General features: G+C 33.0%; 2 protein-coding genes across 4 annotated transcripts; one reads left to right on the forward strand and one right to left on the reverse strand.

The window, feature by feature from the left end:
• The first annotated feature begins 964 nt into the window (after positions 1–964).
• On the forward strand, positions 965–19,058 carry LOC108331622 (probable acyl-activating enzyme 17, peroxisomal). Of its 3 annotated transcripts, XM_017566432.2 has the most exons (15): positions 965–1,100; positions 1,310–1,636; positions 1,785–1,914; positions 2,222–2,490; positions 3,587–3,791; positions 5,318–5,358; positions 5,459–5,584; positions 5,797–5,870; positions 6,038–6,258; positions 6,854–6,948; positions 7,060–7,276; positions 12,043–12,168; positions 12,245–12,343; positions 13,111–13,323; positions 18,769–19,058. In XM_017566432.2, the coding sequence occupies exons 2-15, from the start codon at positions 1,383–1,385 to the stop codon at positions 18,877–18,879; spliced, it is 2,181 nt and encodes a 726-aa protein (XP_017421921.2). In that variant the 5' UTR covers positions 965–1,100; positions 1,310–1,382; the 3' UTR covers positions 18,880–19,058. The 3 variants fall into 3 exon arrangements, with proteins under 3 accessions (XP_017421921.2, XP_052733151.1, XP_052733152.1); XM_052877191.1 differs by lacking the exon at positions 965–1,100 and having other exon boundaries at positions 1,212–1,636; XM_052877192.1 differs by lacking the exon at positions 965–1,100 and having other exon boundaries at positions 1,502–1,636; positions 1,729–1,914.
• Positions 19,059–23,026: 3,968 nt separating this feature from the next.
• On the reverse strand, positions 23,027–24,265 carry LOC108331197 (tetraspanin-11). The gene is made up of 2 exons (XM_017565843.2): positions 23,780–24,265; positions 23,027–23,522 (listed from the first exon to the last, which is right to left on the reverse strand). Exons 1-2 carry the CDS (start codon positions 24,263–24,265, stop codon positions 23,181–23,183), a joined length of 828 nt encoding a protein of 275 aa, XP_017421332.1. The 3' UTR covers positions 23,027–23,180.
• Between the last annotated feature and the right edge of the window lie 2,360 nt (positions 24,266–26,625).

Here is a 26,625-nt window from a genome sequence, read left to right on the forward strand (position 1 = left end):
AACATCTTATTAATATTTAGAATATGCAATCATTAAGTATTAGCTGTAATTTTTACTATATTTTAGAAATATATTTCATGATATTTAATTATTTAAATTTTTGAATTTATTTTAACTGTGATTAAAAATCTTTGGTTTCTTAAAAATAATTTTTAATATAGAGATTCAAGGTGGTAATTATAAAATATCAAATGGGTAGTTGAACTCTTACCTTCAAGTAAAGATATGGAATATTAGAAAATATTTATGTGAAAATCTAATAGAATCTGTCATTAATCTAGTGGAATTGATATGGCTATTGGGTTAGTTGATTGGTTGCTAATTGAACTAGTAGGTTACTAGCTACATATACTTTAAAATAAACTCTTATTCATTTAACAAAAGATTCAACTAGATTAATGATGTTGTATTTTGTTCATGTCTACTTAACTCAAATTTACCTACAACTTTTTAGTATAAATGGGGTCAGATGGCTCTCTGAAACATGCACATGAGGGAATTGGTATAAGGATCCGAAAGAACAATTTTTTGATAAATTAAGCGAACAGGGTGATAATGTTCTAGGCCATCATATTTGTTTGAAATTTGATCCCTCGGGATGAGGCAAGGGATTTTGCATGTTAGAATCATAACTTCATTTTAATGTTGTGAAACACAGAAAATATTAGAACGGGTTTAAACTATGTTGTAATATTTTTAAAAAAATTTTACAAAGAGAAGGGAAGCAATCGTTTATAGTTTTGTACAAGAAGAATTGTGCTTTCAACAAATTTAAACTTTCAAGGTAACATATAAGGAGAGAAAAAAGATAACGGTAAATTCTTCTTTTTCTTCACTAAACTGTTTCCCTTCATTCTTTTTGGTCCTTAAAAGCAGGCAAGAAGCCAATGTTTTTTGAGATTTTTATATAAAATTAAGTTTATTGCTTTGTTGAGTGACACTGCAAAATCACATGAACGTGGAAGGTGAACCAAACCAAATGTTCCTTTAAATATTTATATTTATTGGGATGGGTACCCATATCTCGGACATTGAATGTAAGTGAACATTGTGAATTGACAAACTGTGACCATGTTGCTAGCGTGTCCCATTCCTGGAAGGTGAGGATAAGTATCCAATAATTTTCTTACAGATCAGATTTTGTTTTTATTTTCCTTTTGTATCTATTATAGTAATCTAGATAAGAACAAAAATTTACAACAATTTTACTTTTTAACCATTGAATCGTGAATAAATTCTCAATCTCCGAACTGTTGTTTTCTTTCTATCAATCTGCCATTGACACGAGTTTCAAGCTTTTGGGTTTCAGGAGCTAAAAGAAGCAGAGTTCAGTGTGAAGTGGGTGGTGCAATTGTGCAACTTTCTGGACACTACTATTACGCATGGCTTATAAATCGTTAAGTTCTATCACTGTGTTGGATATTGAATCCCTCGGAATTGCGAAAGAAGATGCTATCACTCTTCACCAAAGTCTCACAGAAATCATCAAAAGTCATGGAGATGGCACCCCTGCCACGTGGCAACACATCAGCAGCAGCCTCCTCAACCCTGAACTTCCCTTCTCCTTCCATCAGATGCTGTACTATGGTTGCTACAAGGATTTCGGTCCCGACCCACCCGCTTGGATACCCGACCCGTATGTCGTTTGAGATATGTGTTATTTTTTCGATTATATGGAAGTTGTTTGATTCATGGTGGTGAATGATTGAAATGTGTTTACTCTTGTAGTGAAATGAAAGGTTGGTGACGCTTTCTATTTTGAACCTTGTTTCATGTGTGGTTAGGAAAAGTGCTGCTTTGACAAATGTTTGGCAGTTGCTAGAGAGGAGAGGGGAAGAGTTTCTGGGTTCGGCTTATAAGGATCCAATTACAAGCTTTGATGATTTCCATAAGTTCTCAGTCTCAAACCCTGAGGTTGAAAACACTCTTTTCAATGCACTTTTTCGATAATGCGTGAAATTTATACTTCTTTTAGCGGTTAGTAATAGTTGTACGAAAGTTCAGAATCTTATTATTCCAGAAAGTTGCAGGCAAATGCAAATGTAATTGCAGTCACAGTTCCAACTGCAGACTTTAATTTAAAGCTGTCACTCCCACTATATATATATATATATATATATATATATATATATATATATATATATATATATGATGGGATTTTTTTATTTCTGGAGTTTCTTACACTTGGCAGCTTTGTAATTGTGGTCGTATACTGTTTCAGATATGTTGGAAATCTGTGTTTGATGAAATGAACATATCATTTTCCAAACCACCTGAATGCATCTTACGTGATAGCCCCACAGGGGAAGGCCCATTATCACACCCAGGTGGTCAATGGCTTCCTGGAGCATCTATTAATCCAGCACAGAATTGCATAAATATAAATGGCAAAAGAGGTTTGAATGATACAGTAATAATATGGCGCGAAGAACAACATGATGATCTCCCTCTACAAAGGATGACACTCAAGGAACTGCGTGAAGAAGTATGGTATGCTACAAATAGCCCGTCCTTGTTATTATTAGCTTTTTATACTTTTGCACATATTATATTTGTAAATTGTATCATAACACGTGAAAATTTGGTTTTGTTGAGTGTTATTTTAAAGACAGTGATGTTAAGGAATCAAAGGTGAAGAGTTATCATTGGAAAAAGTTAATATTATTTGTCACTACATTTTGACCATGATTTCTAATACTAACTTTCTATATGTTGATTCTCAACCATTATTTAAGGGCAATGCTTGCAAAACTGTTTCAAGTAAATGTTTGTTATATATTTTAACTTTAAGTGACACAAAAATTAAGAGGGTTCCTTGTCAATGCTAAATTTAGAGGCATCCTACTCATGATTGTGATCAAAACCTATCAGGTATTGTGATTTGACCCTTTTGTGGGTTTAGTGCTTATAGAAACTGGATAAGAAAACTTAAGGAAGATGAAGTTTACATAGATAAGAGAGACCAAAACAGTATATTTCCTTCAATGTATGGTATTACAGAAACAATAACTTTGGTTCTTTGAGGGACCCGGTATCCTCCCAACATATATTTTTCCTGCCCTTTCTTTAGAGCACAAACATGGTTTACACAAACCTCTCTATTCTTTAACTAACTCTACTGACATGGTAACTAACTCCTAACTAGTTGTAACTACATCAAATAGCTCTATTCCCATTTCCCTTACTTCTTCTCTCACAAGCCTTTGTAATAGGAGGTCGGATCTTACCAAGTCATTCAGGTACTTTGTCTATTGCCATTCAGCATCTTGGGCTAGGTAGCTGTTTAGGCCCAACAGCATCCAGTCTAGTGGGGCTCAGTACTCTTTCTGGACTAGAGGCATTGTCCAGATTATACTACATTCTTGCTATTTTATATATTTTAAGATTTTGAATTTTTTATTTTTATCATATTGTGATAGAAGATAGAGGTGGTAGCAGTATGCAGCAGTTCTTAAATTCATGGCATGTTTTGGGTTAAGCTTTGAATCTAAAACATTGCATGGTATGATTATTCTACACTTTGCTTCTTCACACCCAAATGTTAATAAAATTAAAATTATACCCTGCTATTTCTTTTAACTTGTAGGTTAGTTGCATATGCTCTCAATTCTCTGGATCTGGAGAAAGGATCTGCAATTGCAATTGATATGCCAATGAATGTGAAGTCTGTGGTTATCTACCTAGCTATTGTTCTTGCAGGTTTTGTTGTTGTATCGATTGCTGATAGTTTTGCTGCTAGTGAAATATCGAACAGGCTTAGAATATCAAAAGCAAAAGTCATATTTACCCAGGTCGACTCTCTAATTTCCTCTTATACTTTTTTGGTTGTGTGTATATTTTGGTTTTTTTAATGATTTTTCTGATTTCTTACTAGGAAAACTAAACTCATTTACTAGAGTTGAAACTATATTGATTTTAAGAAGGGAAGGACTAAGAGAGAATAGAGATTGAATAATCTAAAATTGATATTCATTTGATGTGATACAAAATATTAGTAACAGCCCCTATTTGTTATAATCCTGATTAAGTAACAAACCATGAATTATAATGAAACTTGTCAATAGAAACAATAAAAACAAAGTCTTGTCTCACTTGGTGAGGTCTGTATGATCTGAATTGCCCTCCGATTCAGTTTTTTTTTTTTTTTTTTTTAAATTCATGTTAGGCATTATTATAACGCGGTTCAATTGAAAATTGAAATCTTTAGAAATATTAATGATCATTAGATCTCCCATAACAACTTACCCAGTGTCTTTCTTGGTCTCCTTTTCTTCCTTTTCAATGGACTAAAAATCATGCAGTCATTCGAAGATACATCAATTCCGTCAAGTTAAAGCTTATTATGCTTTAAGTTTATAATTGAACATATTGACAGAAAAAAAAAAAACTATAATAACCTTGCCATACTAGGTGAGGTGAATTACATGGGATTATGTGATGCTTACCCGTAGACCAAAATATCTAGGATTTTATTCACCATGACATCTCTCAATGGCCTTCTTTGTAAATGTCAATTGTCCTTTACAAAAGTCCAAGCCATTTCAACCAATTTTCTATCACCTTCTTTTCAATAGGTGTCTTGCCAGTATTTCTTCACAAACAATAGCTATGTATTTTGTCCCTTTTTGTGTGGCTATGAATTTATCTTAATGTTCTCAATTATGCTACTTGTACCTTCTTTTTTCTCATGTTGTCTCTTTGAAGATCAACTTTCATTATAATAAACTATTGTTGGTTACTATAAAACTAAGCATACCAAAACAAAAGTGAATTAAAAATATTAACACAGTGCAGCATCTAGGTCAAGAAAGGAGTCCATGGTTCATAGAGATGGAGCTAGATTGCATTTGTGACATGAGATGGTACCGGGCAACATTTGTGATGAAGACTTGGGCTAGAATTTATCTGGACCAAAGTTAGGGGCTAGTCTACTTCAGGATGGTGTGATTTGCCCATCATAAGTCACCATTGGTATGATTCATGGGAGAAAGAACTTGTCACTTGAATGAATTGGTTGGAGATGTCACGACTAGTATGATTATTTAGTGCAAAAGGACTACATGACAACCTTTTATAAATAGGAGTTACATCTAAGCAATATATTTAAATTATCCAATCTCTGTTCTCTCTTTTCCTCCTTTTCCTACATATAAACCAATAATTTGAATGTTTTTAAAGAACCAGTTTATTTCTAAATAGGTTGGTTATTATTCTTATTGTTAAAATGGTTGTCAATTTTGTGGCTAATTGTGTTGTTATGGTTATTTAGTTTTTTCATGTGTTTTTCTACCCTCTCCTTTAACATTTCATTTTTCAGGATCTCATTATTCGTGGCGACAAAAGTATTCCCCTTTACAGGTGAAAATGCTTTTCACTATTTGGTAAAGACACTGTAGATGAGTTGTTCACTTTGTTGCTCAGAAGTTTGGTCTCTCATATTGTTGCTTTACAAATGCAGGAGAGTTGTAGATGCAGAGTCACCTATGGCGGTAGTTATCCCTACCAAAGGATCTGAATTTAGCATGAAACTGCGCAACAGTGATCTTTCTTGGCATGATTTTTTGGAGAAAGTCTATAGTCTCAAGTATGCACTTTTATCTACTTATTCATAGATATTCTCTATTTATCAAATAAATTATTGGCTGAGAGAGAATATAATATTGGCCGAGAATATGCCTTTGATACCATATTATCATGGTCACTGATGTTTAGAGCTAATGACAAAATGAAAAGTTTCAATTGTTTATGATATGCTCTTGGAATTCTAATTCTCATTTGTTGTCATGCAATCTACAGAGGCAAGGAATTCATAGAAACAGAACAACCGGTAGAAACATTTACAAACATTCTCTTTTCATCTGGAACAACTGGTAAGAATTTTTTTCTTTTGGCCTGAAAGGATACTACAGACTAAAAAAAGCTTTGTATTGTTGATAAAGGATATTTGAGGAAAAAGAATTAATTCAATGTCAACACTTATTTCACCATATGAAGCTGGTCAATAGCTAAGTTAATATCATCTCATTTGGTGGTATAGGTGATCCAAAGGCAATTCCATGGACCAATATTACTCCTCTAAAAGCTGCTGCAGATGCATGGTTCAACATGGACATTCGTAAAGGTGATGTGGTCTGCTGGCCCACTAATCTTGGATGGATGATGGGGCCATGGCTAGTATATGCATCCTTGCTAAATGGAGCTTCTATGGCTTTATATGTTGGATCTCCTCTTGGGTCTGGCTTTGCCAAGTTCGTACAGGTATGAACTTATTTTTATGTTCAAAATTTTCAGTCCTTCCCATGGGCTTTTATTCCTCTGAATTGTGAGTGCTTGTTGTTCATCCATAGACTGGTGCATACTCAGAATTTACTATATCTGAAGAAAAACAAGTACATGTTTGGAAGATAATATTATGTTATTATTATTGTTTTACTTTTATATTTCCATGAAATCAAGCAAACAAATCATAAACAAAACATGCATGTTCATTTTATGTCTCTATTCACTGAAATGTAAATAGAAACTATAATTTTTAGCAGTTTTTTCATCTAAGATCTTTTAACTCTTATTAATTTATCATTTCAAGTATATAATCTACTAGTAGGTAGGTGCGTTTTGGGGGGATGTCAAACATATTTCATGTATTTTTGTTCAATTACACAAGTAGATGGATGGAATGTGTTTTGTGGCCTACACCTTGCAGCTCTTAGTCTATAAAATTTAGTTAGCTTTTACCATTTGTTGTTATATGTAACAAGCAAAAGACATCGCACTAGTTATCTCTATTTTGGTCAATCCTTAGGGGTATTTTGTATATTTTGTTCTTCACTCTAGATACTTGTGTCCTTTTCAGGATGCTAAAGTAACAATGCTTGGTGTTATTCCAAGTATTGTCCGGAGTTGGAAAAGTGCAAATTCCACATCTGGATATGATTGGTCTTCTATCCGGTGAGTAATTTAGTTGAAACGTATCTACTCTTTAACAACGCGGTAGGGCATAAATTTGAATATAATTTATGGTTATCAAATATTTGATTGGAAATATTCTTTTGAATGTAGTTGCTTTGGCTCCTCTGGTGAAGCATCTAATGTAGATGAATACCTTTGGCTGATGGGGAGAGCTCTCTACAAGCCGGTCATTGAATATTGTGGTGGTACAGAAATTGGGGGTGGCTTTGTGTGTGGATCACTACTACAGTCTCAAGCATTAGCTGCTTTTAGTATGCCTGCTATTTGCTGCAGTTTGTATATTCTTGGTGATGATGGCCATCCTATTGTAAGTGCTGTTCATTAAACTTTTCTATTGATTGAAGTATCACTTGTCACAATTATTAGTGTTTCACATGCTAGTGTGTTCATGGAAGTAATGAGAGGGGTTGGAAACTCTATTATAGGAAGAAGTTTAAAAATACAACCAATTAGTCGTTATAGGGGGGGGTTGAGACTTTTTGAGAAAGTCTATATATTGTTATCATGAGGAGTATTGTGATGAGTATAATAGTTTGTTGTGACAGGAAATGCCTTGTGTCAAAGGAAGGAAATTTTGGGTGGCTAATTGTTGTATAACATAGAAACGGGTCTCTTTTTACATGATCTGTATCTTGTTTTTCCAACTCTTAAGATGACATGTAACAAGTTTGGTCCAACATGCCGGATCCTTAAAAGGACATATTGGAGAGTCAACTAAGTACATTGGAAATATGGGCCAGTGAACGGGGAAAAGTTCTTGTATAATTGAAAGCAAACTTGTCCATTGTAAAAGACAACTTGCCAGACATGAAAGAAATCAAAGAACTACTTCGTGAAACCTAGAAAGGAGGAAAATGGTCTAAAGGTTGGGAGAATTTAGTCAACAATGATGAAAAGAGGGAAGAAGGATCTGTGCATGGTAACAAATCTTTTACGGATGGAGAAGAATTGTTGAGGCCTTGGATGGTTGAATTGTCCACATTCAAAGGGGGTGATCAGTTAGGACAGATAACAAGTGCTAAAATTAATTTAACTACAGAATGTCACTCAAATGGAAAAATTACGTTTGGCTCTTAGTATGGAAGGAAATGCAAGTCACTAGTTTAAATTTTGGCATTAGAAGTTCAACAATCCATCTTGAGATGTTACAACTACATTGAATAGAAGATTCTGAGATAGGGAATGTGGTAATTTGTTTGAAAGATTAGTGACAATGAGACAAAATGAAAAGGTGGACGATTACATCAAAGAGTTTGAAACATTGGTGTCGCAAGCTCCACAGACATACATCACAAACTGTTGGCATTTTTCTTTACCGGGCTGCAAAATAATATTCATAATCAAATTCGACCACATCATCCAAACGATTTCATTCAAGCTGTGGAAGTTGTATGGATGTGGAGGAAACTATGAAGGATCTTGGTGGGTAGTGGTTCTTCATTTAGGAATAATACATCCACTTTTTGGTATCATAGAGGAAGTGGGGTCGTTTAAAGTGAAGACACTTTCAAAAGCACCAGTAATATGCTAGCTTCAACTAGTATAGACAGCAATGCAAGGATAGGGTCACCAAGTATAAGATATGGATCAAGAGTAGGAGGAAACAAAACAGTGGGGTTGAGAAATCATGGAACCAGAAACCTTCCTTACCTTGAATATATTATGAGAGAAGAGGGAAGGTGTTTTCATTGTGGAGGAGCCTATAGTCCAGGACATCATTGTCCAAAAAAAATTTAAAGGGTAATCATCATGGTTGAAGATGAGGGATCAGGATAAGCAGGGGATATAATGCAGACTAAGACTGAGGAGTGTTTGTAGATTGAAAAATACCTTGATCAAGAATGTTAGTGCATGGACTTGTCCATTTTTTCTGCAGCAGGTTTGGCAAAACCTTGTACTATGAAATTGCAAGGAAAGGAGATGGGAAGACCAATGTTGCTTTTGATTGATAGTAGTCACAATTTCATTTCTTCAGAATTGGTGCCATTACTTGGTTTACAAGTGGAATCAAACCAACCTTATAGTGTAAGATTAGAAGATGGAAATCAAAAACAAACAAATGGTTGTTGAAGGGACATAAAAGTGTAGTTGGATAAGTATACTGTGAAGGAGACATTTTTTATTTTGAGTTAGGACAAGTGGATTTGATCTTGGGGTAGAATGGTTGGCTACATTGGGAGATGTAAGGTGAATTCAAGAACTTTATCAATGAATTTGAGCACATTAGCACACTAGGCCAGTCTGTTAGCATTAAGGGGGATCCTACTTTGGCAAAAAGCTTGATGACCACAAGTGTTGATGAAATAAATGGAAACTAGAAGTTGTCTCAATCATGTGGGGAGTGAAAAATAGAAAACAATTATCAAGAGATAAAAAGAACAACTGATTTGAGAAACAACAAAGAGAATTGGGAAAGGTCTCAAAAGATTGTGAAGGAGTCTTTAGTGAACCCAAAGAACTACCAGCTCACAGGGATGTGGATCATAAATTCCAATCAATTTTGGAGTGGATCTAGTTAATGTGAGACCCTATAGATACCCTCACCTTTTAAAAACTTGAATAGAAAAACAGGTGGGGGAAATGTTTAACTTAGGGATCTTCAAACCCAACAATAGTCCTTATGTCCCATCATTTTAGTTAAGAAAAAATATGAAAGTTTGTTTGTCAATTATCATGCTTTAAATAAATCAACTATCTGTGACAGATTCCCTATTTCAATCATAGAAGAACTTCTTGATGAGTTACATAGGGCACATTATTTTGAAAGTGGATTTGAGGACTAGATATCATCAAATCTGAATGCCCGAATCGAATATTCAGATGGCTGTGTTCCGACATCATAATGGGCGTTATGAATCTTGTAGTTATGCCGTTTTGATTGACTAATGCCCCAACTACTTCCCAATGTGCCATGAACACCATTTTGCAGCCATATCCTAGGAGGTTTGTGTTAGCTTTTTGTGATGATATACTGATTTACAGCAAAACATGTGAAGGGCATTTGGCAAAGTTGAAACAGGTTCTGAGAACATTACAACAACACCAATTTTATGGTGTCGCAACAGGGCTCGCGACGGGACGGTGAACTGAAAACGAACGGGTTTAAGAAAAGATTTTGGGAGTCGCTACCATAATTTATTTTGGTAAAACTATGGAAAACCGTAAAATAAGACATGGTCTACGAAAATTGGATTTTAGGTTCAGGAATCGGTTACACAAAACAATACATTTAATTAAATGTATAAAGTTGACATGGTTTTTCAAAATACTTAATTTTCCCTAAAAAATAATAATATAAAGAAACTATGAAGAAACAGAAAAAATATTTTTTTGTTTTATGAACCCGACAATGATTAATCTTGCTCCTAGGTATATCCAAAGAGTGAATCCGACAAGGATTGACTTTGCTCCTACGTATCTCCATTTATGATGGAAAATCAGGTATCTGTTAAAAAAGGGTTTGATTTAACAAAATTGACATTCTTTTGGTTTTAAAGATTTTGTATTTTTTTATTTCAAGAATGGTGGGAAAAAGGAAAGAAATCGGCCATACGTCGAAAAATTATGATTTAAGAAAAATGTTATCTGTGTGTAGTAAAAAATAAAACCTTTAGAGAAACCTTCAAAGTTCAATAAAAAGAGAAAAAGAAGGGTGCATATGTGACATACCTTTTCAGCTTTTAGTACTTCCCATTCTTCCTTAGTAGTTTCTGTTGGCAGAGTCCCTCTAGCGTGAGAACTTATTTTTCTCTATACTCTCTCACTCTTTCTATCTATTATTTCAAAGTATCTCTCCATTTTTTTTTTTCGTCCCTTTTTTTCCAATGACAGAGTGCATATTTATACATATATTGTAATATTATGGTAATCTGACCTTAATTGTAAATTAATTGACAATGAACAAAATAAGAAAACGAAATGTTTTGGTTGCAAGAAAAACAAATCAAATAATATTCAAGACATTGATTATAATTATTGTTAGAAAATTTGTCCATTTTTAAAATCATGTTTTTTCTCTTTTAAAAAGAAACTGACGCAACAAGTAATATCAATATATTATTTTTAATTATTGCTTATAATTATTGACATAATATTGATTCAAATTATTAGCATATTATTCCAAAAATATTTTTTAGTAATGTGTGATGCAGTTACATTTTTTTAAGGAAATTTATTTTATTATTTTCTTCTTTCTTTTTTTCTTTACACACCATTAATTATTATTCTCTTTTTTATTTTTATTTATTTACTTATCCGTACGAAATTGGGTGTTGACATATGGTAATTGGAAAAAGTGAGAATTCGGACAACTAGAATTCAAAAATTGGGTAATGTTATCTCTAGTAAAGGGGTAGAAATGGATTCCCAAAAGATCTCATGAATCCTTCAATGGCCTATTCCCAAAACTATGAAGGCTTTAAGGGGACTTTTGGGGCTCAGGTTACTATAGAAGCTTCATTTACAACAAGTAACCTTCATTTACAACTACGGAAAAATAGCCAGACCTTTGACTCCTTTGCTGAAAAAAGGGAATTTTCTGTGGTCTAAAGAAAGCAATATGGCAATGCAACAACAAAAAATCACTACAGCTCCCGTTCTAACAATACTAGATTTCAACCAGCCTGTTTGAGAAAGTATATACATTCTTATTTTTGGGTGTTGAGAAAAGAAGGATTATAGTTTGTCGTGACAGTGAATAGCCTATGTGAAAGGAAGCAATTCCTTTGTAATTCTTGTGCTTCTGTTTTGGGTGGGTAATTGTTGAATAATACAGACACGGGTCTGTTTTTATGTCATCTCTATCTTGGTTTGCCAACTCTTAGAAGGGACGTAACGTAGTAATGTATGACTCTGTAAGTAAGGTCTGATATTTTGTCATCGTAACCTTTTCTGTGATCACTGTATTTTTTCTAAGATTGTTCTATATTTTATTATTTTAGTTTCAGAAGATATTATGCTGAGGTTTTACAAACTGATAAAATTTCAAATGGTCTATGGCTCTTCATTTTTCTTGAGCAAACTAATAATACTCAAAGTGCTTTAACTAATTTTTAATCTTCTTTTCTATTACAGCCACAAAATGTTTCAGGAATAGGTGAGCTGGCTCTTGGTTCCCTCATGCTTGGGGCATCAAATACATTGCTGAATGCTGACCATTATGATGTCTATTTCAAAGGAATGCCTCTATTGAATGGAAAGGTTGGCATAGCATTTATTATGTGGTATTTGGGTATCTGGCCTACCTGAGATTATACAGTTAAGTTTCTCTAATCAGGTTTTACGGAGGCATGGGGATGTATTTGAGCGTACAGCTAGAGGATACTATCATGCACATGGTCGTGCAGACGACACAATGAACCTTGGGGGAATCAAGGTAAACATCCTGCCTAGATAATAATTAGTTAGTTATTTAGATTGTTAATGAATATGAACATCTGATATGTCAAATAAAAATTAACTTCTTTTAGTTGCAAAGCAACCATTCTCTATTTCTTTATGTAGTTTGTGGGAACGAGTTCATGTTCTGACACTAATATTGATGTATAAAAGTATGCAATGGTTCGTCTTGAGTTCATGTTTAACTTCGTTTGGTACAATTGTTCTCTGACGTGTCATTCTCATTTTAAATTTTTTAGGTTTCTCTTACTAAGATATAAGCAAAGGCTGGCAGGTTTTGAATATTTTAGATTCAAAATTCAATTGCAGAGGATTTCCCTAGAGTGTAATAATCTTCTACAGGTGGTAGAAAATTGTAAGGAGAGAGAATCAATTGGCATATGAAACTAAAATATTATAAGAAAATAACCTTAGTAGAATGCATCAAAACGGAATGTTAGTCTTTACTAGGGATATGTGGCTGAGTTGGATACTGTGCAGCCTAATCAGTGAACAGAGAAAATATATTATATCTCGGTGATATCAAGTAGTTGAGGCTTGTTCCCTAAAGCCTTATGAAGTAAAATTTGCTATGTCGGTTTTGTACTTCTAATCATTCATTCTTAATTCTATTGATGTTTTCTTTCTTAATAAACAGGTTTATCTGTCAGTGAGAAAGCCTAATGTTTTTCTGTATATAGTTTGAAAACTTTTAGAATTCTACTTTTAGTGTGATCTGACATTTCATGCTGTTTGTGTGGACAGGTGAGTTCGGTTGAGATTGAACGCATATGCAATGAAGTAGATAACAGTGTTCTGGAAACAGCTGCGATAGGAGTTCCACCTTCTGGTGGTGGACCTGAGTTGTTGACTATAGTTGTTGTATTCAAGGATGCAAATTTTGCAAAGCAAGATTTACACCAATTGAGGATATCTTTTAATTCAGCTCTCCAAAAGAAACTGAATCCACTGTTTCGGGTATTGATCATTTTCCTATTAGAAGAGTACTATGAATAAATCTTTACTAATACATTATTTTATTGATTAAATTTTATTAAAAGTTAAATATGATGGGAGATCCATAAAATTATTTTCAATAAAATTCAATTAATAAAAGAATATGTTAAAAAGTTGTGTGCACATTATTTCTCTTTGTGACAATTGTTTTACATATGTGAAAGAGTAGGCAAACTCAGTATAGCACCTATCCATACATCACCATATCTTTTTTATATTTTATTGTTATAAGAGCCCATATAAATGAATGTATCAGCTAAGAGATAATTAAGCTCTTTTAAAAATCTTTTCATTTTCCATTCTTAAATTGGTATCAGAGTGGGTTGATCCTGCTCTATTTGTCATTGTCTGATGTGTCCATTAGTAAACTACTATTGTTGTTGTTAAATATTAAGATATTGTTAGTTACAATAACTTATGTTATTTACAATATTAGGTGTATTTGGGCTTAGCCCATATTTTATTGTTCTTCATTATAAATATATTGTCCTACGTGTATTTTCTACACAAGGGGAATTAATCTTATACCTAGTTTTCACTATTGTCACATGATATCCAGATCCTAGGTTATCTAATAATCCCATATATATATCCTAGGTTATCTAATAATCCCACATATATATATATATATATACCTCAACGTGAGAAAAGTCTATTGGAAGTCCCACATCAACTAGAGATAAGATTAATTTAGAGTATATATATGTGGATGCAAACTTCACCTTACAAGCTGGTTTTGTAGGATTGAGTTAGGCTTAAAGTTCACTTTTTAACATGGTATCAAAGCCATTATTAAAGCCTATCCTAACAAAATTTGTTAGGACTATTGTTCAGACCACCCATTAATGCCTAGTCTCATGTACGAGATGTATATACCTCTATGTGAGTGGGTGTGTTGGAAGTCCCACATCGATTAGAGATAAGGTCAATTTAGAATATATATGTGGGTGAAAACCTCACTTTACAAGCGGATTTGTGGGCTTGAGTTAGACTTAAAGTCCATTTCTTAGCATATATTATTCTATTTTTCAATTGTCGTCGCAACAATTGTTGTCAGAGCCACCTTTCAGATTGACGATCCCACCAATCGGATTGTCTTGGCTAGTTGACCACCATGTCGCTTAGATCACCTTGATCAAAGCTCTCACGTGCTTTAACGTGCCAATCCAATCTTGCGTCCACTAGAGCTTTTCAGTCGTGCGCAGTGGCATGTGTTAGCCCCTCGGCAACAATCACTTGTGTTTGAATTGCTTCCCCTCCTTGTTTTGGATTTGTGACTGTTTACTTTATTGGAGAACTTTGTCTTTGAGGGTTTCTCTCTCCTCTTGATCTATGGCCTCAACGACTTCTTCCTCTGTTGTTACCACTTCGTTTGATTCGTCAATGTACACTAATTATGTCAATGGGCATCTAACCATTGACAAATTAGATGACACAAATTATGAGACTTAGACATCAAACATTAAACTTTTGCTTTAAAGTTATGGGTATGTTGATCATCTCACCTAGAGGGTGTTTTCTATTAAAGCTAATAAAGCTTTCCGTTGGTTGAAAATTGATGCTATCTATAGTTTAAAAGTTTGGGAATAGAAGAAATTGTTATACACCAGTGACATTCTACTTGTTTATGGTGTTTGTCACAAATTTATTGATGTTGTTGCTCCAAACGTCATGGTCCAGTGGCTAAATATTTGGGTAAAATCCATTCTCTCCGTCATGACTTTAATAAGTTATTACCTCTTGTCTCTATTCCTTCTCAAGAACTAGAGCAACGGTCAAAGTTCTTTGTTATTGGCTTTACATGGACTTTTTGATGACTATTCTCATGTTAGTGATTAGATTTTTGGGTCCCTATTCTCCTAAGTTTTGCTTCTACTTGTTCCATCTTTTTGTGTATACTAAGTAAATGGATTGCTCATATACATGCTTTTGCTGATGATGATTCCCTCTATTTTGGTATCTCAACGTGGTGAGTATAATCGTTCTTGCAAGCCAAGCAAAAGACGTCACAAGTGTGAACATTGTCACAAGCTTGTTCATAAGATTGACAAGTGTCATGCCTTACATGGTCGTTCTCTCGATCTATTGCAATGGTCCAAACTAATCCTCCCTTACAACCATCTAATGTGGATCCTACTTTGTCTAATACCATAGGACATTGATGAATTTCTCAAATGGTATCAAGATCGTCAAAAACCTAGTTCCATTACTTTTGTTGTACACACATGTGCATTTTCTGCTTCCGTTAGACCTTGGGTTCTTGACTCAGGTGCCATCAATCATATTCCTGGTAAAAAATCTTGGTTTTCTTCTTTATCTTCTACAATTTATTTACCTTTGGTTATCGTGGCTAATGGATCTAAGGTCTTACCCATGGTGTTGGTGTTATTAACCTTTTTCCCTCTTTTTTCCTTTTATAATGTTCTTAATGTCTCCAAGTCTCAGTTAACTTATTATCCATCAGTCATCTTATCCATTCCCTTGATTGTGTTATTTCTTTTACCAAAGATCTTGTTTGTTTATAGGATTGAGTTCGGGATAGATGATTGGCACCAAATGTGAGTCTCAAAGTCTTTATCATCTAAGACCTTCTACACATGTTTGCACGATTATGGATTCTCCATCTTTCCTTCATGCTTAGTTGGGCCATCCTAATCTTGGCAAAATGTAGTAGCTTACTCCCAGTTTGTTCAATTTATCTGATATGTCGTGTGAGTCATGTCAATTAGGGTAACATAGTCGTGCTTCATTACTTTGTAGCGTCTCACAATGTGTGTTGTCCTTTTTTATATTAGTTCATTATGACTTTTCGGGACCTAGTCGTGTTAAGTTTAATTTAGGATTTCATTATTTTGTTATCTTTATGATGATTATTCGAGATGTATTTGGTTATTTTTAATGAAAAATCGTTTTGAGTTGTTTTCTACATTTCAATCCTCTTACAAAGAAGTTAAAATTCAAGTTGGGATTTCTATTCAAATTTTGCACAGTTATAATGGCCGTGAATATCTTTCACATTCTTTTAAACATTTTATATCTTCTCATGACATTTTTCATCAAACTTCATGTGCTTATACACCTCAACAAAATAGGGTGGCTGAGCACAAGAATGAAACCACTTGACACAATCTTAATTCATGGTGAGGTTCTTCAATATTTTTGGGGTGATATAGTTCTCACTGGATGCTATTTTATTAATTGCATGCCATCTTCAGCTTTAGATAACAAAATCCCTCATTCTATTTTGTTACCTCATGAACCTCTTCCTCCCTTACCTTTAAAAGCTTTTGGTCTACATGTTTTTTTTCATAATTTTAGTCCTGATCTTGATAAATTATCTCCTATGTCACACAAATGTGTCTTTTGAGGATTTACTAAATGATAAAAAGGATATAAATGCTTCTCTCCTTCTCTTAACGCTTATTTTACTTCAACTAAAGTCACATTCAATGAGTCTTCTCTTTACTTTAAGTTTCCTTCTTCGTGTGTCTCACTCTAGTAGAGTAAATATTTCATGTTATATGTGATCTTCCTGTCTCACTCTAGTCCACCTCACCTCCAGATTCTCCACCTCCACCAACCCTTTAGGTGTACTATATATAGTTGACAACAACGTTCTCATCATTCATTGGATGACTCACTTCTACTACCCAATGCTCCATCCCCTTCGGCTCTGACAACTAAGTTTGAACTTCCAATTGCCTTCTGTAAAGGTATACATTCTATATGTAATCCATCTCCTCATTACACTGCTTTGAGTTACCATAGATTTCTATTTCTACTATATCAATTCCAAAATCTGTAGGTGATGCCTTAGCCCATCGTGGTTGGCGTCAGGCTATGCTTGATGAAATCAATGCTCTTTAGAATAGTGGAATTTGGGAGTTTGTCCCATGACCACCTGGGAAATTCGTTGTTGTTTGCAAGTAGGTCTTTGCTATCAAAGTTAATCCTGATGGTACTATTGATCGTCTTGAAACTCGTCTTGTGGTCAAATGTTACACAAATTTTTGGTTTGGATTACGATAATACTTTTTCTCCAGTAGCAAAGTTGGCTTCTATTCTCTTATTTATAGCCATGACTACTCTTCAACAATGACTTCTTTACCAATTAGATGTCAAAAATGCTTTTCTTAATAGAGATTTGGGGAAGAAGTTTATATGGAGCAACTTCTAGGTTTTGTTGCTTAGGAGTCTTTTGTTTTGGCTCATTTTTGCAAATCTTTATGTGATAGATCATTCAGTCTTTTATCGTCACTCAAGTGTTAGGTGTATCTATTTAATAGTATATGTTGATGATATTGTTCTTAGAGGTACTAATCACAATGACATCTCCTAGATGAAACAACACCTTTGTCTTTACGAGGACTTAAATTTAATTATATTTGTAACAAACTTGACATATGATTTATACGCACCGACTTGAGGAAGAGTGATAGATATTGTTAAGATATAGTTAGTTACAATATCTTATGTTAGTTATAATATTACAACGTACCCCATATTTTTTGGTATTATTCTTTATTATAAATATATTATTCTATATGTATTTTCTGTATAAGAGGACTTAATCCTATATCTAGTTTCCACTTATTTCATGCTAATTATGTAATTAAACTGTATAAGGAAATATTATTTGCAACATAAATCAAAGAGTTCTGACACTCACTTAGAGCTTATATGGATAAAAAGTTCCTTCAATAGCTGAAATTGTCAAATACAACAAATGAGAATATCCTCTGGTAACCAAATAGCTATTCATATAGTTTCCAATTCTATATTTCATGAGAGAATCATTAATATAACAATTGATTGTCATTTTATTTGGAAGTTGTTGTCCTGAAAAATTTGCAAGAAGTTTGTCAACTCAAATGAACAACTTGTAGATATTTTGACTAAGTCTGCATGTGAGAGTTACATATTCTGAATGTTCCATCTCTCGAGAGGGAGTGTCAAAATTGCTTAGCTAATGTGAAAGGGTTTAACCTTTTTAAAATAGGTTAACTCATCTTTTGCATTACCTAGCACCATATGTAGGCTATTATCTTCTTTGTATGTGTAAACTATCTTATCTTCTTTGTATTTTACTGAACTCAAACGAATGGATTAGCTATAAGAGCAAATTAAGCTCACATTTTTATTTTCATATTTCCATTCTCGAGTCTCTTTTATTTGGGCAAAACTTAGATCACATATGGTATTGTTGGTGTTGTTTTTCAATTAGAATTAGAATTTTGCTTCAATAATCTACATAATATAGAATAAATGTTATCTCAAATTACCCAGATGAATGTCTAAATGTAATTGGAAAACGACGTCAATGCCATCTATGATGCTGTGTATGTTTTTTCTCCTTTTTTTATTATTGAGCAAGTTCTTTCATTAAATACATGCTCATTTGTGTAGGTTTCTCAAGTTGTACCACTGCCATCTCTTCCAAGGACGGCATCCAACAAGGTCATGAGAAGGGTTTTGCGACAGCAGCTGACAGAAACTAATCAAAGTTCTAAAATATAATGCTGTCATGTTATTCAAATATTCAAGATTAGATATGCCACGGTCATTATGGTACACAATTAAAACTATTTTTCTTTTGGTACTGGAAAATAATACTTTTACGTCAATTAGAAAATAATGCACAAATGATATATAAAACATTTCAAATAATATTATGTTGTGCAGAAGGCTTAGTTTCACATAAGTATTATTTGTATTGGAACATTTTCCGTTACAGTTTTGTTCCTAAGTATTTAAATGTCTTAAGACTCTTAAACAATGTAAAACTGTACAACATCTTTCAAAAGTTACACATTTGAAGCATCAGGTTGAAAGTAAGTATTACCTGCAATGAGATTAAAGTAAAGCCTTGAAAATAATGCGCAGAGAATGCGGCTTATACCTTTCAGTAAAAAAAAATTGAGTAATAAAATGTATGAAAACGGTAGTTAATATTTTTAGTAATTAAGAGAAGTGTGCATGGCATTTATAAACCAAGTTTAGTGATAAAGACGATAGGTGACGCAAAATAAATTTCTAACACGAAATTTGATTTTCTTGAAATTGTCCATTCACTCTAGTTGCTGGTGAACCAAACTTTTTAAAGAGTGGTATTAATGTAATTTGGCTATGTCATGTGTATCTTATTAAGACAACTTATAACTCTAGACTTTTTATTTTTTTTACGAAGACTGTTATATAATTCAAACATGTCTTAAATATGGTAGATTCCATGCCCGTATAGTGCTCATTGATATTTTGTGACTCCTAATGAAGTTATTGGAACTTCTTGTAAAAAGAATGAATAAAATTTTCATGTATACAACTTTTAAGTATGTGCCATGATTTTATGAGTGTTTTTCTTACCATGACATAACATATAGTCCGGAATAATCTTGTATTATTGTACATTGTGAGGGTAGAATAACAAATAAAGAAAGTCAACTTATAGGAAATATTATCCCACCACCTTACACATTAACGAGGCCCTTAAGAGGGAGGGTTACCCTCCAAGTCTACACCTAGGTATGAAGGGTCAAGTGATAAGAGAAAAGAAAGAAAAAAACAATGGAAATAAAGAACCTTCTAACCAAAGTAGAGCAAGAGATGTCAAGTGCTTGAATGTCTTGGAAGAAGGCACCATGTTATTGAGTGTTCCAATAAAAGATCAATACTTTTAAAAGCAAGAGTTTATTAGCCATGACTAGACTCATTCTTCATCCAACATGGTTTCTTTTATGAGGAGGAAGCTCTTTCTCATGATGAAGGAGACTTATTATTGGCGAGAAGGCTTATAAAAAGCCTATCTACTCAGTTAGAATAATCACAAAGTGTTATATACTCCCATGATCAAAGATGATGGTGGTATAGTACTTAACCAACAACTAAGTATACTTATCTCTCTAGAAAAATATCAAAGATGAGATTTTACGTGGTATAATTTTTATGGAAGCATGACATATCTTACTTGATAGGACATGCCAATATGATCCTAAATCTATTCATGACATCTTCACCAATAAAATAAGTTTCACTTATTAAGAAAAAAAATATTTTTTGTTGCCTCTCACACTTCAACAAGGAAGGAAGAGAGAATAAAATGAAAAGAGAAAAAGTTTGAAGAAGAAAAAGAGGAGGAAAATAAAAGCTAGGGAAGAAGGAAATTTAATTATACTAGCATCTAGTAAAGTAGATGAAAAATGGTTTCCTAAGAGAAATTTCACAACCTTAAACTTTTTTCTATCTAAAGAAATGATTCTAAATTCTCTTCCGAAAATTATATTAAAACCCATTTTATTTTTATGTTACATAGCAAGCAAGGAAGAAAAAAGCAAAAAAATATATGTAATAAAAACAACAAAAATATGTTCCTTATTTCTTCATACTATAAATTTTGTACAAACAATAAAGGACATTGCTACTTCACCTTTGCTTTTAGAAGAACTTTTTAGTATTCTCGCAACAATTGGATTTTATTTTGTTTTTCTTCTTCTAATAGGTATGATTGAAAATTATGTATATTGTAAAGTTTCATATCATTTAGAATAAGCAAACAGTGAGTATTGGTGGTTATATAATGGACTCTAGGTTTATGGTTTTAGTCATCTTAAGTTTAACACACTTTGATTTAGTGTTGACTTTTTTTCTTATATACTATTGCAATAGAATGTTGAATTCTTGTTCTAAAGAGTGTAGGTATACTTGAGGTCAAAGGGTTTGAAAGTGTTTTCTATGTGTTACACAAATGTTCACATAATGTTATTATCTGGTTGTCTTTAGACAATGATTATGACTTTTTCTCTGGATTTGAAGTTTCCACATTATATTGTTTGTGTATCCTTGTTTTTATTTATTTCTCTATTAGTAGGGTGATTCTTGAGAGTAAAGATAATGCGTTTTTTTCAACAAGTGGTATCAAAGTTATGATTTGGACAAAATTTTAGATAGTGTTATTCTTTGGAGTTTCCATGATATATATAGTTTGTGTATCCTTATGTTTATTTATTTATAGTAGGGTGATTATCAGGAGTAACAAATTATAAATTATATAACTTTGTTTTTTAATTACTTTAGCTTTGATTTCTTTCGGTGCTTAATTTTGTATGTTGTTTGTATATTTTTCAAAGACTACTTTGAGAATCATTCAAACAAGAAGATAGATCCTTATCGAAAGAAAGGATATAATGATCCAACCACAAAAACCAACGATAAGAGGACAAGACGAGGCTTTAAAGAAGAAGACTTTACTACTTTGGAGAGTGAAATACTATGATATTATTTCTTCTTAGTATTGTATAAATTATATAGGAGTAGATTTATTTTTTCTTATAATCGTGGAACTCCACCAAAATATGAGTAGGTTGAATTTCAACCTTATTTGGACCACAATTTAGGCTTGTATTAGTCAAAGATCCATATAAATAGGTGTCCAATAATGGAAGAAGAACGTGAAGTATGAATTCCCACGTCACTTAGAATAAGTTTTTTTAGACATAATTGGTGTGTTGCTTTCCTAGTTTTGGAGGTTCAATTTAAGTCATTTAGTCATACCTTGGAATGATCAAGCTTGAAAAGGGAGCTAGGCCTATATATAACAACTTGCTCCATGTATGACTCAACTCAATCGAATGAGAATTGATTTACTCTTTTGGAAACATTCTTCTTCTTCTAAAGGTAATTGAATGAATACTTCTCCTATTTTTCCAAGGAATATTTTCAAAAAAAAAAATCCAAATAAAGTTTCTTAAAAAAAAACCAAGTTTAATAGTTTTGAATCTCCCATTATATTATAGTCTTTTAGTGCAAGAATGGAAGAAGGATTTCATCATCTACTAAAAAAAAAACCCCGAAATTTAACATGAACTTAATCACAAAACAACAATAAAATACCAAACATATTGAAGTTGTCATTTTTTGTGTGTTATCTTTTGTTTCCAATTTCATGTTTAATTTAGCAAAGTCATAGTCCCAATAATGCTTTTTTATTTAACAATATGAGATTAATATATGACGTGAACATTATAAAAGAATGCTGAAAAAGAAATTCTAATTTGATCGAACAAGTGAAAAAGGAGAAGAAAAGAATCCTTACCTTGAGTTCTTAAGGTTGAATGAGGATGAAGAGAGTACCACCAAGATGGTGTAGGAATGAGGGGAGACAGTATACTCTCCTTGGCTAAATTAGGTTTAGTCCGCTTACTTTAAGTTTAACTTAAATTTATTTTAAACTATTAGATGAAAAATCATAAAAATTAAAATTCTTTGCATTTTAATTAATTATTTGTCGTTCATGAGTTGAGTGACCATTAATGAAAAGAATTTCGTAAGCTATGTTTTCTTCACATTTTTCTTCATCAACAATAAAAAAAATGTATTAAATGAAAATAGCACTTTGGAACGCTTCAATATTTTTACATGCTTAAAATTATAGAAAAACTACAAAGAGATCTACAAACAAATGAATACACAGGATAACTTAAATTGGTAAAATCAGCATATTTGAAGGTTAAGTTTTCTCCACTAACTAGTGACGAAATTATTAACTAAAGTTAAACTAAAACTTGTAAATGTTAAAGTGTTACATCAAGTCTAACATATGAGTGATGCCTGAGACTTTTCAAGGTCGGGTAAAATAAATATAAAATAAAATAAAAATAAAATCTTTTGACTAAAGATAAATACCTTACCTGAAATAAAATATATTGTAATTACATTACATTACTAAAGAAATAGACTAAGATATTATGATTATTAAAAACGTAATTTAAAAAAATTAAAAACGAAAGACGATGTTCCTAAGGCATGGAGAGAAATAAAAGGGTTCAATCGTGAATTGAGGTGAGTTTTCTCATTCTCATGTTTCTCTGGGCGGTGTATTTGGAGTACTCCAATCGGTTGTTTCTGATGGCGTAACAGGCGAAGACGTAGATGATGGTCAGAACCACTACCACGCACGCATTCAGTATGCTCACATCTCTCCACTGCTTCCTTACTCCGGCCAGCACTCCCCCTTTGCATGAATCGCAATCAAGACACATTTTCTCTTCCCTGTTGCTCCAAACCCTACAATCAGAATCATCCACCGCTGCACCCGCTTTCGGCGCCTCCCACAACGTTCCGTTCAGTTTGAATCCACATTGCTCCGGCGGCTTGCAGCACCCAAACTGTTTGTAGAAAGGTCAGTACGTCGTTCAGGTAATATAAACATCAATACAAAAGTTATAGCCCTTGTTTCTTTTCTATTTGCTTTCAATATTTCTAAACTCATTGGATCTCGTGAAAAATCATTGATATCACGTTTAAAATGGATGAATAATAACTACTCAGTAATAACAATGGAGAATCGGAGAACTATCTATAATGTAATTGTTCTTGAAAATAATGTTACTTTTGCAAGTGCTTAAGGGGAACTGTGGGAAACCTGCGTGGTAGTTGAGTGTTTGAAGACGAGGGAGACATTGTTAGCGCCCACGGCGAGGCCGTGACAGATACGCGCTTGCAAGAAGCACCTCTTGGTGTCCTCCCAGATGTGGTCGTCAGAGACGTAGTGGCGCAGCCAGGGCGAGAAGTCCCGTACGGTGAAGCCCACGCGCGAGGCACGGTGCGGCGCGTTGCCTTTGTTGACGACGAAGAGCGCGACGAGAGTGAAGGAGGCGAAAGCGAGGATGACGAAGAAGGTGACGATGAGGTAGAGGTAGAGGGCGGCGTTTACGCGGCATAACGCGCCGACGAGGCCGAGAGCGGAGACGACGGAAACGAAGAGGCCGCTGAATAAGAGCGGGTATTGGAGCACCTTCTGGCAGTCGCCGTGGACGCGGATGTAAGCGGAGACACCCACGGCGGCAAGGCCGAGGAGCAGAGGGAGCGTGTGGAGGATTCCGACGAAGGTGTTGTTAATGCGGAACATTTTCCGACGATGTGTGTGTGGAAATAATGAGTAGAGAAAGAAGCGTAACTGTTTTATTAGGAGAAAGGAAGAGGGAGTTAAGGGTGGTAACGGTGTTATGGTTTGTGAGGGCTTCAACTTTGAAATCGTGCTTATACAAGTTTTCAAATTTTGGGTTACGGTTACTTTTGTATCACTACTGCATAATTATGAATTAATTATAAACTAATTGTTTTTTTTAGTGACAAGTCAAAATTTTGATAAACACTTTAACATATCTATTTATTTGTTATTAAGTCGTACTATATATCTTCCATTGTGAATTAATAGGCTATTTTGGATAGGAAAATTTAATAGGACAATTCATTGTTTCTAGAGAATTTGAAATGTTTTATGTGAAATATGTTGTTTAGGTAAAAAAATTTCAAAACATAATAAAATTCTAGAATTTCACTAAAAAATTATTTAAAATTAGAGAATTTCAAATTTTACCTAAAATATAAAAATTTGGAAGTATCCATATTCTCAAATTCACATCTTATCATTCGTTCTGCAAGTTCAATTTGGTTTTGGATACCATCAATTTAACTAAGATCAAGACATTATTGAGATAATTACTTTTGGGTTGATGTTGATTCAAATTTTTTTTATTGATGTTAATAGAAGTTATTTTGTGATTTAAATATTTTTTTAAAAACCATTGTTATTGCTTACTCTATATTAGTTAAAGTATATTTACCAAAAGAAACTATTTTATTGTGGATGTGAATTAATTTTTTTTTAACTGATGTTTGTCATGATTATTTTTTCGTCAGATTATTTATCATCAAATGATTAATTATGTTAATTTTGTTCAATAGTTTATTACTTTTTTCAATGTTAACTAAAAAAACTTAACATTAATTATAATTTTTTTACTCCATTGAGGAAATTTTTTAGTCGACACTGAATAAAAGTTGGAAAAAACTCCAACCATCAACAAGTTAAAAAAATATTAATGAACTTTCATTGAAAAATAACAAACCATGATCGATCGCAAAGGATAATCAAATTTGATATTTTAATTAAATTTGTAACAATTATTTGATATTTGCATACTTTTTATATTTAGTGATAATTGGAATACTTTATTCAAACAAGAATAAAATTTACTAAAGTTTGCATTTTCTTTTCCACACAAAATATTTTAAAAATAAAATAAATTGAAATGAGATTAATTCAAATTATATCTTAGAAATTGTAAAATTTCTTATCAAAATACATGGTAAAGGTCATTTAGCAATATAAATGTCTTAAAAAAATTTGTACCTGTCTAGGTGTTTCTTATTTTCTCTTATTTCATGTTATTTGCAACTCGTTATTTTGAAAGAGCATTTTATCTTCTTGTATCTATACCTACATCCAACAAACTCTCAAATATAATTATAATTGAATTAGGCAACATTTTATCATAATATATTAAAATACCTTGAGTGTATTTGAATAATTTGATAAAAAATTGATAATTATATATGTTTACTTATTTATAGCTAACAACTAATGGACATTTTACTTAAATATATGAAATATTATTCACTCAATACACTTACATGATATTTTCAATTTTTTTTACCAACTTAAAAGTTATAAAAAAAATTATAGATAGATCTTTTCTCGACCTTTAATGAACAACTTGACATCTATATCTTAAAATGGTCAATTGGGTTTCTCAAAGATACCACTCTTTCCACCTTCAAAGCAAAATATCCTGGTAAATTATTTGGTGTCCAGTGTGAACTTGGGTAAAGTTTTTCTTAAACCATTAATTTTATGTTTCTTTATTAGATGCAGAATCATCATCTCATTTTCATTCAATCTTGTGATGAACCCATCATTCGTTAATACCCTCAAAATAAAGAGGAGGGGTTTGAGGGCAATCAAGAAAAGCGAAAAGAAACTATAAAGGGTTTTGTAAATTTGTGCTTATTTTACCAATGTGAAGATATAATGTCTCAATTATTTTAATAACTGAAACAATAGGTAGTTTATGGCATCAGTTACTACTGAGAACCAATGCCAAAAACATCACAAAATATTTAAGAAAATAAAAGTTTTGGACTCATTTCTGATTTTTTTTACTCACACCTTTGATCTCGATTCTTTGTAAAACTGAAGCAAAAAGGGCCTATGGCCTCGATTCTCTGAACAGTCGAGGCCATAGGATCGCTTTAGAATCTAAACAATTTGAAGTTCTTTTTGTAGGGTGCAAAGTTAGGATCATATGGCAATGGTTATGCCAAAAACCGAGGTCATAGACCTGTTCAAAATCTGAAAAATTTGATATATTTCTCTGAAGAGGGAATGTCAGGATTTGTGACATCGAACCGAGGCCATATATCCTA

The sequence above is a fragment of the Vigna angularis genome, chromosome 4, assembly GCF_016808095.1.
Source record: "Vigna angularis cultivar LongXiaoDou No.4 chromosome 4, ASM1680809v1, whole genome shotgun sequence".
Taxonomy (NCBI): Eukaryota; Viridiplantae; Streptophyta; class Magnoliopsida; order Fabales; family Fabaceae; genus Vigna; species Vigna angularis.

Coding starts and splice junctions, on each gene's coding strand:
- LOC108331622 (XM_017566432.2), top strand. CDS start 1,383: ATGGCTTATAAATCGTTAAGTTCTATCACTGTGTTGGATATTGAATCC. Junction 2,491..3,586: donor GAACTGCGTGAAGAAGTATG/GTATGCTACAAA, acceptor TTTAACTTGTAG/GTTAGTTGCATATGCTCTCA. Junction 7,277..12,042: donor GTGATGATGGCCATCCTATT/GTAAGTGCTGTT, acceptor TTTCTATTACAG/CCACAAAATGTTTCAGGAAT.
- LOC108331197 (XM_017565843.2), bottom strand. CDS start 24,265: ATGTTCCGCATTAACAACACCTTCGTCGGAATCCTCCACACGCTCCCT. Junction 23,523..23,779: donor AACACTCAACTACCACGCAG/GTTTCCCACAGT, acceptor TTCTACAAACAG/TTTGGGTGCTGCAAGCCGCC.